The sequence below is a fragment of the Fopius arisanus genome, unplaced genomic scaffold (assembly GCF_000806365.1).
Source record: "Fopius arisanus strain USDA-PBARC FA_bdor unplaced genomic scaffold, ASM80636v1 scaffold00121, whole genome shotgun sequence".
Taxonomy (NCBI): Eukaryota; Metazoa; Arthropoda; class Insecta; order Hymenoptera; family Braconidae; genus Fopius; species Fopius arisanus.
This window is the reverse complement of record NW_011887860.1, coordinates 218,673-231,411: the sequence shown is the minus strand read 5'-3', so window position 1 is coordinate 231,411 and position 12,739 is coordinate 218,673. Positions and strand designations below refer to the sequence as shown.

Sequence of the window (12,739 nt, the reverse complement as noted above, 5' to 3'; positions counted from 1 at the left end):
CCCCTCCCCCTCCACCCCTATTCGGACGGATGTATAAAATATCGGGTATCATAGCGGAGAGTTGCATCAGTCTACCTATTGAGGGTTCTGCGAATGATGAGCGTTCCTTGTACGGTATGCGAAAACGCATTATATAGGATGTTCCATTAGAAACGATGCACCTAAATATCTTCTAAGGGCACAACTGGCAGGAAATGTTCTGAGACATAAGTTGTAAGGGTCCGAAAAGGACGTTTGATGCATACATTTTTTAGCTGTCAGGATCACACTTACAAGCTCAAATTGCAATCGTATTTTTTACTTCAATGAAATTTGTTCTCTTTGATAAGTTATTTTCAAATATCTCATCATTCATGTAAACTCCTTCGACTTTACTCGGAAAATGCCACGAAAATGAATCCTCACATCAATGTGAAAGAAACTGGTGGAGATTTAGATATATCACGGATCACTGTACAAAGAATTTCAGCGATCTGGCCGCTGCGAATCTGTATCATATATCGTTGACTCAAGCATTGTTCGCACAAAACAGCCGGAATCATGTAGACTTTTGTAACTGGGAGTTGCAAAGACTGATTGAAGATCCGAATTTTTTCCGTACGTTCTTTCCAATGACTAGGTAACGCTTCAGAGTAGTGATTCGTCGTGTGGATATAATTTTCATGATTGGTCAAAAGATAATTTGCGCTGGACGCAATGCATTAATCATCAGCATCAGTCAGAAGTGAAGGTATGATGCGGTATCATGGATGAGCAAATGATAGCTCCATACTTTTTTTAATGATAATGTCACCTGACAAAGTTAACTGGGATTCTTGAATAAGCAGTCGCCAGCGCTGGCAGTCAACGTGAACTTGCAGAGAAGACAAACAATATGGTTTCAGCAGGATAGCACTTCATCTCAGTTCACTCAAACTGTGAGGGATGATTTGAATGCTGATTCCCGAATCGTTTGGTTGGTTGGCGTCTTTACATTTCTTGGTTTTCGTGATCACCGGATCTTACGTCACTTGAGGGCCACTTGGGGGCTTCGTCAAAGAATCTGTTGACGGCTATGAGATATTTGAAAACAAGGCATTACGGAGAACAAATTGTTATTAAGGTAAAAAATGCGATGGTGATCATTATATCAGCAGATAAAATTTGAGACATTAATCATAAGATGCAGCGTACTCCAAAGAGGTGATTAGTGAGTAGTTGGTTAAACTGCATCAATGGTGAGACTAATTATTACCTGGCGTAAATTTTTTCAGAATATGAGTGCTTTTCGGTGCGATTTCATGATTTCATACATGATGATTCTCCCAAATCCTGACTCTGCTTGGAAGTCGAAAATGTGGAACATGAATGCTTCAGATGCTTCCATATCATCGAAACTCAGGGGATTTGGGAAATCAATCTTGGAAAAGAAGTCTCGTCTAAAAATATGGTGGTAACTCTCATTGCATCACAATAAAAAAAAAAACTCTCATTGCAGAGAGCCCAGAACGCAACCACTACTTCGCGATAATAGTTATCAAAGAAGTGAAGACATAGGAACCTTAGCACAAAGCTGTAGTATACATAATAAAATTAATGAAACTTCTGGGTTACATGCACTTTTTAAACGGAATAAGACTTGCGTTATAGTGAAAGAATGGCAAGCAGCTGAGAGCCTCCTTCAGGGGGTTATACGTAAGGGTAATCTCCCATCAGATAAAAAATGCCCACTTATTTTCTTATTTCAATAAATAATACTCAATATCTCGGCAAATTAATAATTCGAGGGGATTAAAGAAGCTCCAAGGATTGAGAATGTATGGCGGAATATTTCCGTATGCGAGATCTAAAAATTAATTTTCATGTGTAATGAAAAAAAAAATTATAATTTTATTGTCTTCGTTATATGTACTGTACTCATATCTATGCATAACACTCCAATAACGCCTAAGGAAAATTTACAGAACCTTGGCATGTTAGTCTGAAGTATTCGAAACATGTATCAACGAAAAATATAATGAACAGTTAGATTTTTTAATTCTCAAATAAATACTTAACTACTTCGTAAGTTAGTATCGTCTTGAAATCTGTGATTTTGCCCGGTCATGTTCGAAATTGTCGCTTCTTGCAAGATTTCGAACCGTAAAGTATTCACCAAAGGTGTGGTTCTCTTCAAGTTGGATGAAACAGCAGTAAACAATCGAAAAAATTCAGTAAAAATAGTATCTTACTTTTCTGCGGCCACAACAGAGCATGGCTCTCGGGCTGTCGGTGCGACGCTGAGGTTGATGACAGACGTAGCTTAGTTGGCCACCCCTTTCCCCCTGCAGCTGCACAACGCGCACCTGCAGCTGGCCCTGCTCCGTTTGTCCTTGACCAACACCAACTCGACCACCGTACTTGATGCGCACGTGTTTTCGCCACTGCATTAGTTCGGTCCGTCATGCCCACTGCCTTCAATGAATCAATTATCAATGAATAGAATGTACATTTCAAAGTTTCTTTTAAATGTTATGTAGCCGATGACTTTGAATTTGGAAAGGTTGAAAGTGTTTAAATCTCTAACTCACAGTTAATGGTTATTTGGTTATTTAATCCGTATTTTTTTATGTTGTGGATCTTTCGGTAGCATAATTGTCTTTCTTCACCAGAATAAGAGTTTTCTAAGATTCTATTATGAGTACTTCTTATCACATCACCTTCACCCACTCGCTTATAGTTAAAACAGAGTTTGGATAGTTTATGGTTGAGGACGTCGACAAACGCGTAGCCGTCAGTCAGTCTTTTTAATATGCAAGAAACACTACTACTTTCGATTTTAGGATGCGGTATCCCTATATACCTTCGTCCAATAACTATCTACTATTATTCGGTAGGTTACCACGCACAATATTGACTCTTTCTGAATTATTATATGTGAGGTTCGAAGAGACAGATCGATTCTGTAAGTAATTTCCACCAAGTCAAATTGACGCTCCCACTGTTGCTTCCAGACTGCCTTGTAATTTGGATTTTGGGGAGCGAATCGCTTCGTGGTAGTTACACGAATTGACTTTGAATTGGAGGAAATTATGGCGTGGTTTTCCCACTTCTTATTTTTAGAGCGAATTGACCTGTCAATTCAGCAATTTTGACAGGTTGGTAGGTAAGTGCGTTATTAGAAATGCCAGTAGATGAGAAGTGATGAGTTTTCATGTAAATGAGCATGAACCAATCGGGTGAGACTAGCCACGATATTGGGGAATTCTTAGGCAAATAGATTAAAATTTGGATTCTTCCACTCAAATTGGAATAGAGCGGTATTAGTGCGCTGTGAAGCTAGCGCCTTTGCGGTTAATCCACCGGGATTAATGTTCCGGCCAGGCAAGAGTTCCGCTATGAATCTTCTGTGGACCACCGACCACACATCGCGATGCTCGAGATTTTTCCCCCGGAAATGATAGTAAGACAATTACATTATAATACTAGTATACTAACATCTTAGCAGCGCAATAATGAATGACCCTCAAAATAATTAACTGTGGAGGAAATTTCACGGAGAAAAACCGGCGAGAGTGTGAATGACTCGGAGAGAGAACGAGAGGAGATGGTACTATGCCCAATGTACACGGCGAGCCTAAGAATCTTTTGTCGGATTCAATTTTATCACACTCGAATGGTCCATCCGATTGGTATTTGGGGATTTCCACCACATCTGGTGGCCGGGATACCCCCATTTTTCGAAAACAGGATTTTCACAGCACCGTTGGGCCGGAGTTCTCGCTCAACGTTGAGCGGAGTGGAGTAGGGGAAATACTCCAGGCCACGGTGACAGGCACGCAACTCGACACCACCCACGAACAATTCCACCATTTTCTCGGGGTCTTGCGGCGGCTTCCCCTAGATTTTTTACACTTATTTTCGAGGAAAATTCCCCTAAGCCTCGACGGGGAAGGCCCAATAGGATGGTTTTCAAGTAAGTCACGGCTGAGAAATACTCACGACACCTCACATGGATGGAATAATTAATAATAATTACACTGACAAGCCAGGAAAAACATCGACATCCAGTAACCGGCATTGCTGGGATTAATTCTACCCAACTTCCTTCACCTTAACACGTATAGATTGTGTCCGGTGGAATTCTTCCATGAGGTCGTTTTGCTTTGGAGAAAGACTCATCCTTTCGCTCGTGCGCCCTGACGATAACTGCCAAAAATATAGCAGAACTCTTGCCTGACCGGAACGTTAGTCCCGGAGGATTAACTGCAAAGGCGCTGGCTTCACAGCGCACTAATACCGCTCTATTCCAATGTGAGTGGGAGAATCCAAATTTTAATCTGTTTGCCTTAGAACTCCCCAATATCGTGGCTAGTCTTACCCGGTTGGTTCTCCGGGGATCCGTGAACATTAACTAAGATCTAGAACACCATACGCGACAAACACAATCGACAATTCAGTGGGATGTTGGTCGTAAATACCCTTACTAACATTCCACCCCTAAAATGTACCCAAAATACCTCACGGACCCCTCCCTTACGGGTGCTAGCACCCCAAGCTGTACATCCTGGGGAGATTTTTGAAAATGGAGTTCCCATTAATCCACAACGGATGATACTTTTCTTATCCCGTTTCGCGGCGCGATGAACGGACCGAAACGATTTCCGCATACTAAACTCTAACCTTGATTATCTTCTTACCCTGAACTTTTCGCCAACTTCTCCTAAGTTTCCTCAAGCCTATGGCGCTGAAACCTTCTAATATTTATTTGCGCTAGGCGTGACCTCCGGCTGGTCCGGGATAATCGCGAAAATTTTATCAATCAATTCGTTCTATTTCGACCTTCCACAATTAGTGGGATTGCCAGTTGGGCACGTCTCTCACTCGAAAAAACTGACGCTCGCCACAGTTTTTACGGTTATTTGTATGTTAACAACTGTTCCCAGAGGTGCACGCATTCTGGGGATTTGAAATGACCAAGCCGTATTTTAACTACAACTACAACCTGTGATCGTAAGTTTGTTTCCGACGTTGACAGACGATAAGATGTTAATTATATTAAAAAAACCGTTTTCACGGAAAATTGTAAAAAAAGTAAATCTTTTACATTTAAAATATATTTCTGAAGCTATGGCTTCTAAAATTCCATCAGTAAAAGATCCGTGAGCGTTACCAGGCTTCTTTCTTTGGTTTTTATGCTTAATTCCGTCTTCCTCACATAGGAAGTACAGAGGTAGTACTTATTAACTAACTTCTGAAGGTTTTAGCCGAAAGCTGCATTTTTCAGGTCCTACTTGAAAAATCAACTTTGGCTCGATTTTTGGGTATAACTAAACTAGGTATGGATATTGATACATGATTCTGAAGAGTTATTAATATTCTTCGAAATGGTATCTAGTTAATATGATTCAATTGAATTTTCATCAAGTTACAACTGATTCTTTCCTTCTTTCACCATATGTCACAGCTCACAAATGACAGTTTTTACCACTTACTGAGGCTTTATACTTCACCAACGAGAATCTATCATGAATCGATTTGACGGTCTCGCAGGGATCTACAAATTGAACCCTCATTTCATCAATTCCATCAACTGGATCCAATGTTATGGGCGATAATATTGCCATTTTAAGATGTCACGTTTTGCAAATTTTCATGTTTTTCGGTTTAATGACGCAATTTGCTGTATTGCTGTTCCATTTTATAAAGATTCTTTATTTTATGGTGGAAATATCTTAAATTACCTTGAAATTGACTGGTGTGTTGATCGAATAAGATTAATTTTCATTAATGTAAGCAAACTTTCGGCGAGAATTTCAATTAAGTTCGGTTTATCAAAAATCTGTTTACTCCGATTTTCATATAGTTATTAGTTCAGCTGGTGGAACCATTTATATACCATTTTAAAGAGTCTTTGATACTCATCAAAATGGTTGATTAATCTGATTTATCTAAACCTTCATGAACTTAGACCAGATCGTTTCCGTTTTCGTCTTTATGTCACACGCCAAAAGCTACCATTTTTTTTTCATTTAGTGAGGTTTTAGACTTGATCGACTGTATATATCATATATGAAATTGAAAGTCTCACTGCGATCTATGAATTGACCCCGCATTTCCCCAATTCCATTCACTGGATTCAATGTTATGACCGATAATATAGCAATTTTAGCATGTCATGCTTAAAAAATTCGTATATTATTCCTCATGATAATGAGACTTGCTCGGCCTATGTGTAATTTTGAGATGTTTTGTACGTGGGGGAAAATATATTAAAATACCTTGAAATTGACTTCAGAATTGATGGATTGAGGAAAATTTTTATCACATTTTGGGCATTGTTGTAAGGAAATTCATTTCTGTCATGCTTTTTGTGAATTTCGCTTAGTTTGGGTTTGTTTATATCTATTGGTCAAGTAAATCAGAATTTATTGCTCTTCGAAATCGTATATGATAATTATGATTCAATTAAATTCTTATCAAGTTACAGCAAATAGTTGCATTTTTTCTGTCATGACGCACGCCAAAAATGACAGTTATTGCCTTGTTTACAAGCTTTGAATTCGATTATTGAGGACATATGACATATTAATTTGTAGATCTCATTGATTTCTCCGAAGTGGCATCTTATATTAAGCATTCCATTGAATAGGTCAGTAGTTATAAGTCATAAAATAACGATTTTAGCGCGTCAAATTCGCATTTTTTTTCTCATAATATTCAGATTTGCTCGGTACATGTTCAATCATTGTGCCGATGCTTTGGGCTTATAGGTGCAAATTCATTGAATTACCTGGAAATGGGTATGGGAATTATTCGATTTCGCCAAATATTCATCGGTTTATGGCAATTATTGTGATGAGATTTATTTTTGCGATGGTTTTTTGTGAAGTTCTGAGAAATGACCCAATAAATATGTTTTTGTCAAGTCGAAGTTCCAAATCAAATCGAATTTTTTTTCAGTGTACATAGATTGCCATCTGGAATTTGTTCCTTATCATTAAAATTGTCAACAAGCTGATGTCCATCTATTGATGGAATCAAAATTGAAATTGCGAATTAAAGATTAAAAAGGTATAGCAATTATTAGTACCTCACTAATACCATGAACCTTAGCATGCGGGCGTGAAGCACGCGTGAAGCCTAGTGTGAATAAAATCGAAGAGGGAGTAAGGGTTTGTACTGGCTAACCACTAATATTATCAGTAAGGCTGTCTATGAGGTGAGTGGATAAACTAATGCTGAATTTTCCAGTAAAGTACGGTTGCGAAGAACTATGCAGCGTATGGGAACCAATGAAAACAAAATTTCACCTACTCCTGCATCAAGTGTATTTCACATCTCTCAATAACTAAAAGTGATCAGTAAAGGTAAACAATTTTGAATGTACAATATTGTTTCGAATAGCAAGATATTGATATTTATCGCGGAAAAAAATTTACAATATCTTAATGAATTTCGGGAATGGTCCATAAATGGTATGTTTACAGTAATTTGTCATAATTTATGCATCTTCTGCATGCATTATAATTAAGTTCGTCAGAAAAATACTTTCTTGGCCATATAATATCCACTATTCTTGGCCGCCAAGCTCAACTAACCGAGTTTGAAGTACGCCTAGGCCTGTTAGTCCAATCAATCTGGATGGTAAGAGCACTGGAACTCAACACTAATTCAGCTGTCAATGAAAAAATACATCATAATGAAGAAAATATATCATCTGGATTCCAATCGGCAAACAGTTAACATAAAACCGTTTGAGTACACAGCGCAGAACGTCCATTTAAACCCATTGCGCATCGTTCAACTAATTGTTGAGGTTAAAAAATCTGGATTTTTTTTTTCATACCAATTATTTATATTAGATGATTGTTTTATGATAGGAACTGATGGAGAAATTCGCTCGCTATATGCAGATATTTTTCTATTTTCCGTGAGATCATTTGAACTAATGCAGTTCATTTTCTCGCTGTTCAGCGCATAAAAAAAAGTTTTTGATTTATTTAACTGTCTGCTGGTCGGAATCCAGCTGATACATTTAATATGTTTTTCAGGGCGTTTTATGGACTTATTGGCTCTCGTTCATTGGCAACCGAATCAATGTTAAGATTAACAGTCCAGTACACTTTCCACGCGTTCATATTGTACTGTCTTATCGTTAAATTTTGAGTCATTAGTTACTTAGGTTATAAGGACTCAAATAGTAATTTATGCTACAAGGATTGAAAAGTATGTTGATAAAATACCTTGCCGAAATACTTTTTAGCCCTTGCCGCATAAATTACTAGTTCTGATGAATCATACTGTGGGCCGAAGTCGTGTATTATGATTGAAATTGTCAGAAAATTGTTTGTGTATTCGACGTGGCTTTTCGTCAATACATTTCGACATTTTCCATTTATTGGTAAGAGATTAGTAATTTCTTGTGGATATTTCTCTCCATGCAGAGATCAACTGACTTTTCTAATTGGCGTGCTGTATTAATTAACGAATTAATTTGTAGATATGTGTTCGTGACATCCCGTACTTCACTACACAGCTGTGGAATTAACAATAAATAATTAAATGTCGTCTAGAATGTATAATAAAATATATAATAAGCTGTTAACAGAGCCTATTTGACAATCGACATTCAACGATTAGTTTATGCATTCGTTTTTTTTCCTCATTTTTCATTTCTACCCATACAATTGGTAGTACCTAAGCTTCCGAATGGATCCGTAGCCATTCGAACAACGATTTTTTCGAAAAAAAATGACATCAAATGGGAAATATCTCCTAAACGAATATCATAAGAGGAAACTTTCTGCGAAATTTCAAATTGATAGGTCGATTTTGAAAAATCAGAGAGCGCGTGTAATTATTTTTTTATAAAAACGCAAAATTTAATATCTCGACACTTTTGTATGGATTCATAAATATATTTTCTGACTGACCTATATAGATTACATTGAGAGAAACATCTTGAAAGAAGAAAAAATGAAATAGATTGGATAGTTTCTCGAATATTGGCAAGAAACTTTTCAGAAACAATCACCAATTTTTCAGGCTGAAATTTACCACAAATCAATCCCATAATCGGGCTTATGAACTGACATTTTTAATTTTTGGCAGTCCATTTCTCTCTGTATTCTTCGTTTATAAAGATTGACCATCAGTTGACCGTCTGCACATACACACATGGCCCTCAAACTTGCTATTTTTACGTTCCAGACCGTTTCACGTCATTTCCAAACAAAATTAGGAAATCGAAAAATAGAACTATTGCAATACTTCCATTCGGAAGGAAAAAACACTACTCGGACAGAATAACGGTTGCGTACGCCTAATAAGGTACCATACCACCATACCTAAGTTGATGTCTAATTCATGTTAACCAATATGATTAATTACCGCGATCGTCACCTGTTAACAGCGTGTTCCCTGTGTTGACAAATCACTTTCAATTTGGCACAATAATTATTATATTAATATTTAAGGATGGCATTTTTCCTTTGCGATGCCAATCTAGGTTTGAAAGAAATACTAATTCAACGTGTTTCATGGCCGTTCCAGTTTATTAATTAAAATGTAATGGTAAATGATTTTTGTGCTCTTGTTTCGTATATCACACGGGACTGTTCGCTTGCTAGATTTACTTATGAATCTCAGATTACTTTAGTCAGTGAGTTATAATTTCTTCTCCCTCTCGTAAATTTTATTTGTTGTGATTTTTCTATGTTCTACGTGTTAAATTAAATTTCACGACTCTAATGAGTAATTATCACACCATATCAGAGATTCAGTTTATTCATCCAGACTGACTCCAGATAGAACTCTGTAAATATCTTCGTGTAGCTCTTTTTATTGTTGAAACTATGAACATGACATAAATATCTACCCGATGACCCTCAGGTGATTTTATATCAATTTTCTTAGAGAATACAGCTCACGAATGTCAGCTCTCGTTATTGAATTTCATTTATTGGTCGTGAATATTTGTCAAGTTTCTTGACCTCGGTATTGTCTTGCTGGTGCTAATTTTTATATCATTTCTGGGGCATTTTACGTTAGCCAGTGAGTCATTCACATCACGTAAGTAAATTAATATTTTCCGTTCTGTGTATTATTTCAAATCACTGAATTAATTTTAACTTTTTTTAAAATGATTCTGATTACTCTTCGGTAACGATCGAGTGTCTTTTGATTTTTGATTGAATCAAATTTCATTATTCCTGATATAATTTCAACTTTGAGCTGGGGTTAGTGACGGCGTTTGTAATGAGTTGTCATTTTGATATTGTACCTGCATTTTTGTACCTAAAATTTTGGTTATATAGTTTTGTTAGTACTTCGTTAGTTTCGTTAAGCTGTGGAACGGATGAGAGAAATTTTGTGGAAATTACATCTCAATATTAGATATATTGGTTAGCCGTGGTGCTTTCCTAATTATTAGTATGATGAAAGTTGATTTTATTAATTTCAGATAAATAGAATAAACCTGACATGAAAGATACTATCGGATTATGGAATTGAAATAGTGGACACTTGACTTTGTATTTTCACTTCTGTTTCTCTTATTATCGAGGAATAATTTCCATCTCGGCTCAGTCCGGAGGTAGGTTACTCTATGAATACTTAAAAGGGACTGAAAATAAACTGTCACTGCTAGGTTCTTTCTTTTAGAATATTTAGGGCAAGAAGATTCCCACTCCATCAACAGGGTTTTCCTTGTACCTAGACGACATAGGGTCGCATAGTGATATCAGTTAAAAGCTAACGTAAATAGCTTTCAAACGATACAGGATCAACATAATTTCTGGTTGAAACAGTTTCTGAAAGTGGGATGAATTTATGGAATTGGAGTTAGTCAAATAAGCTCATTTCATGACCTTTGAAATGGTGTAAAATCACGCATTATTCATAAGCGCAGAGGGAAGTTTGGGGGAGTAGGCCCAATGAAATCACTGGGAGAGACACAAATATTCATAGTATGATTTTTATTTTCGTAAGCTTCATCATTCATTATAAAAGAAGCTTTTTTTAATATTTCTTCTTACGATTCCTCATCTCAGAATTGCTACTACATACTTCCCAAACTAAAAACTTGAGAAAACCACCAAATCACCACAAAAAAATGTTCAAGATATTATATTGGAGTTTTTCACTTATATTTTTATATTTCAACTTAGCTAGTTCAGGTCTTGGGCTCAGGCACCAATGTCGGACGAGCAAAAATCTCTATTCCAACGGCTCAGAGATTCATCACTCCAAAGAAGCCGATGTTTTGTCCCAATGCTGAGATATTATAAAAGATATATTAGCAACCCTTATGAAATAATACATGTGCTAAGACATATTGGGACATATGGAACTCTTACTCTTAGACTTTCAAGTCTCAAGTGTAAACTTGCAAAATTCTCAATCTAAGGCTTTTAAATATCGCAACTTGAGATTTCAAAAAATCTTGAATTGAGTACTTTGGAAGTCGCAACTGGGAACCTGACAGTCTTAACATTAAATATTCGAGTCGCAACTCATGTTTTTCAAAATTCAATTCTTCTCGACTTTGATAACGTTTAAGTTTTTCAAAACTAGAAAATAACGGCAATGCGTCGAATTTTTTACAAATTTTAAACAATAGGACCACACATGTTTTTGTTCGTAGCAGTTTTGCAAACCTGAGATAGCCCTGGGACATATTCCACTTTTGTCTGAGGTTTTTATATATTGAGGACAACTCCTACGACCTTGTTGAAATTTCCGTCGTTTTAAGTTGAAACTTTTGAATGTCTCAAGTAAAGACTAAAACTTTGAGATAAGAATTTCGACTATCTTAAAATTTAAACTTTCAGACATCTTAATTTGAGACTTCCAAATTTTAAATTAAATTTTTGGAAAACCCAAATTAAGCTATGGAAAAACTTTATTTTTGGATTTTCGAAAGCTTAACATAAAATTAATTTCTTTAGCGGTATACCATAATGTGAAAAAAGGGTTTCACATTCATTCCTTCGCTATTTCCATCCTCAGCGAGACATTATCATTCGTTTATTCATAAATACCTGCCGAAAAATCCTCTACAATAACTCGTCACTGTTCAATCATCTTTAAAATAAGCCACTTTTTTGTCTATCTGTCACACAGAATCGTCAATGTGAAATGGGTTGAAAGATGAATAGTATATTGTTCACCGAGGGAGGAAAAGAGGGCATTCTGTTTCCTCCCTTGGTACACAATATACCAATTTCCATTTCTAATTCAGTTGATCCGTTTGTTTTGTTCACTGTATTATTTGTTGTGGTTCGACTTTTAAACGGGGGATTACTCAAAAGTATCTGATAAGACAGAAACAGATGAGGAGGTTGAATATTTGTGTTGAGGAATTGATAGAGTGATCTGTTAGACAACAGTTGTTTGTGAAATACAGTGTATACCATTATTAATTTATGTTTATATTTATTTTTGGGAGATTATCGTTTGAAAAACAGGTATAATGAAAAAGCATCACTGTTGCGGCTGCACTCTGATTGGTTGAAGTGATAATTAAAAAAATTATTTGGAAAAACCCGATTGAAACGTCCAATACTTTCCACAATTCAGAGGACTCTTCGTGTTACATGGAAAGAATATTGATAAGCTTTTGGAAGCTTATGTAAAATTTGACTAAATTACATATGATCCATTCAAATTTCTGACTACTGCAATTCTTGAATGGAATAGTAAATAAAATCATGAATACGGAGAGAATTTTCGGAATTCATGAAAAGGCATGAGAATTCCTTCGATAAATTGCCAATAC

At 36.4% G+C, this 12,739-nt stretch overlaps 1 protein-coding gene across 1 annotated transcript in view; it reads right to left on the bottom strand.

The window, feature by feature from the left end:
• Positions 1–2,263, bottom strand: part of RhoGAP100F (Rho GTPase activating protein at 100F) — a 77,827-nt gene extending 75,564 nt beyond the window's left edge. Inside the window, exon 1 of the mRNA XM_011313446.1 lies at positions 2,211–2,263. Coding sequence (XP_011311748.1) covers positions 2,211–2,234 — 24 coding nt within the window. The 5' untranslated portion in view covers positions 2,235–2,263. The remainder of the gene's footprint in view (positions 1–2,210) is intronic.
• Positions 2,264–12,739: the final 10,476 nt, after the last annotated feature.